This window comes from Crocodylus porosus, unplaced genomic scaffold (assembly GCF_001723895.1).
Source record: "Crocodylus porosus isolate Cpor-Errol unplaced genomic scaffold, CroPor_comp1, whole genome shotgun sequence".
In the NCBI taxonomy this organism is placed as follows: domain Eukaryota; kingdom Metazoa; phylum Chordata; order Crocodylia; family Crocodylidae; genus Crocodylus; species Crocodylus porosus.
In genome coordinates, this window is record NW_017728934.1 from 3812225 (window position 1) to 3814196 (window position 1972).

The 1972-nt window shown below is 45.8% G+C and overlaps 1 protein-coding gene across 2 annotated transcripts in view; it reads right to left on the minus strand.

Annotated features, from left to right (window-relative positions):
• Positions 1-1972, minus strand: part of TNNI1 (troponin I1, slow skeletal type) — a 15843-nt gene that overhangs the window by 3241 nt on the left and 10630 nt on the right. For both annotated transcript variants that reach the window (XM_019546338.1, XM_019546339.1), the window contains one exon: positions 100-210. In XM_019546338.1, coding sequence (XP_019401883.1) covers positions 103-210 — 108 coding nt within the window. In that variant the 3' untranslated portion in view covers positions 100-102. The remainder of the gene's footprint in view (positions 1-99; positions 211-1972) is intronic.

The window sequence follows — 1972 nt, forward strand, 5'->3', positions numbered from 1 at the left end:
GGATTCCAGGCCAGAGGCACTGCCTGTGCACCATTTTGTTGAGGAGCAGATGGCAAAAAAAAAGAGGAGAGAGCAGGAAGACAGGGCAGAGCACAGTACCTCTCACTGGCCTGTTGGAGACTTGGCAGCATCAAACATCTTCTTCCTACCCTCCATGCCAGACATGGCCTCCACGTTCTTACGCCAGTCACCCACTTCCACTGGACGTTCCTGCAGGGAGAGGCAGACTCGGGGTCACAAGAGAACTGGGCTTCGGGGAGCTTGGGACTAAGCCATTGAATCCATAACGCTGCACATCAATTATACATGCGCTGCATGTTCAGGCTGTGGGATCATGGGTCCAAATTGCTGCAGTAGCCCCAGGCATCACATTGTGTGGGGGACAACAAGCAGTAAAACGATCCAGTTTCAAGTGATACCTTTTCCTTATAAATCACATAATCAATAGGATGCACCATCTCCTGCAACCTGCTCTACACAAAACCCAAGGAGAACCCTTGGGGGTGTTGTGGAGTTATTATTTTGGAATCCAAGATGGCCTTTAACATGAATATAGACTGGAGATAGCTGGGAAAGCAGGAATAAAGGCCCAAGCCTGGGAACTACTTAAGCACTTTGACCTGCTGTGCTTGGGAGCCAGAGGCATGTGGCATCTTGCATAAGCAGCCCTGCCCTTGGCAGAACCAGACCCTTAGAGTCCATCAGCTGCTGCCAGCATTGTTCTTCATGGAGGTTTGGATAAGGGCAAAGTACTGTCATTAGCGCAGAGCAGGCTATATGCCAACGGCTTACTCTTGGCTGCAGTTGAAAGGACTGGATAATGTTATCAGAAGGAATAGCAAAGTAGGTAAGGATTATGGCCATGGAAACTTCTGCTTCAGGGCATAAAGTGGTCACTCAAGGGTCAGGAAGGGAACACTCCCGCCATGTGCATCATCATCTGAATCATCAGGTCCATTCCCTTACTGTAAGCCATCCTGGGTTGGCCTTTGCCATAGGATGAGTGTTGAACTAGTCAAATCCAGAGTTTAATCCAGTATACAAATCCTAGACCTAGCTTTCATCCCATGTACTTCAATCCAAAACAGGAGTAACTGCATGGCATTTAGTGGAATTACATCAATTGCATCAGGCCTTTAAAGGCACTGAAGTCACAGAAACCTTTGCTTCTGATCAAGTGAAGTGAAGTTACTCCAGATTTATGCCAGCTTGTAGGTAAGCAGAATTAGAACTGGGCCTTTAGGGTCAAATGCAGCCCCTCAATAGGGAATCAACCTAAGCTTGTTTCTTATCTTATACCTAATTTGACTCTTTGCACAGTGAAGGATTTCACATTGCACATGTGATAATAGTGCATGCAGGTGATGTCTTCATGCACAACTGGAGGATGATTAAGGCCTTTTTGAAAATGCGCTCACGTGTCAGCATCACCAACCCCAAGCATTCAGAAGTCATGAATCAGGCCTCCAAACAACAACACTGTCTCAAAAATCAGGAGATTTAAAAAAATAAAAATAAATGTAGTGCCTGAGCATTTGCCTTCTTGTGCTGGAGACTTTAGCAGTCACATCTTCCCCATAGTCAGGAGGGCTAGAAACTTATGTTTTAAAAGAAACAGAATTGAAGAAGAAGAATGGAGATTCTCCTGTAATCCCAGGACTTCAAAACCTGTGTCTTGAATAAAAACACCAAATATCTAGAGCAGAGATGGCCGTGAAATGGAGTTGCCATGTTGAAGAAAACTACATCCCCAAATGGTGTAAATCAGCATAGCCTTCAAGGGAATTATGCCAGTTAGTTACCCAAGATAAGGATCTGGTCCACACTCCAGGGAGAGAGGAAGAAAACAGTTTTCACTAACTATTTATCACTCGCACTGACTTGGATCTCATTTCATAGATTTCATAGACATCAGGGCTGGAAGGGACCTCGGCAGATCATCGAGTCCAGCCCCCCGCCCAAAGGGCAGGAA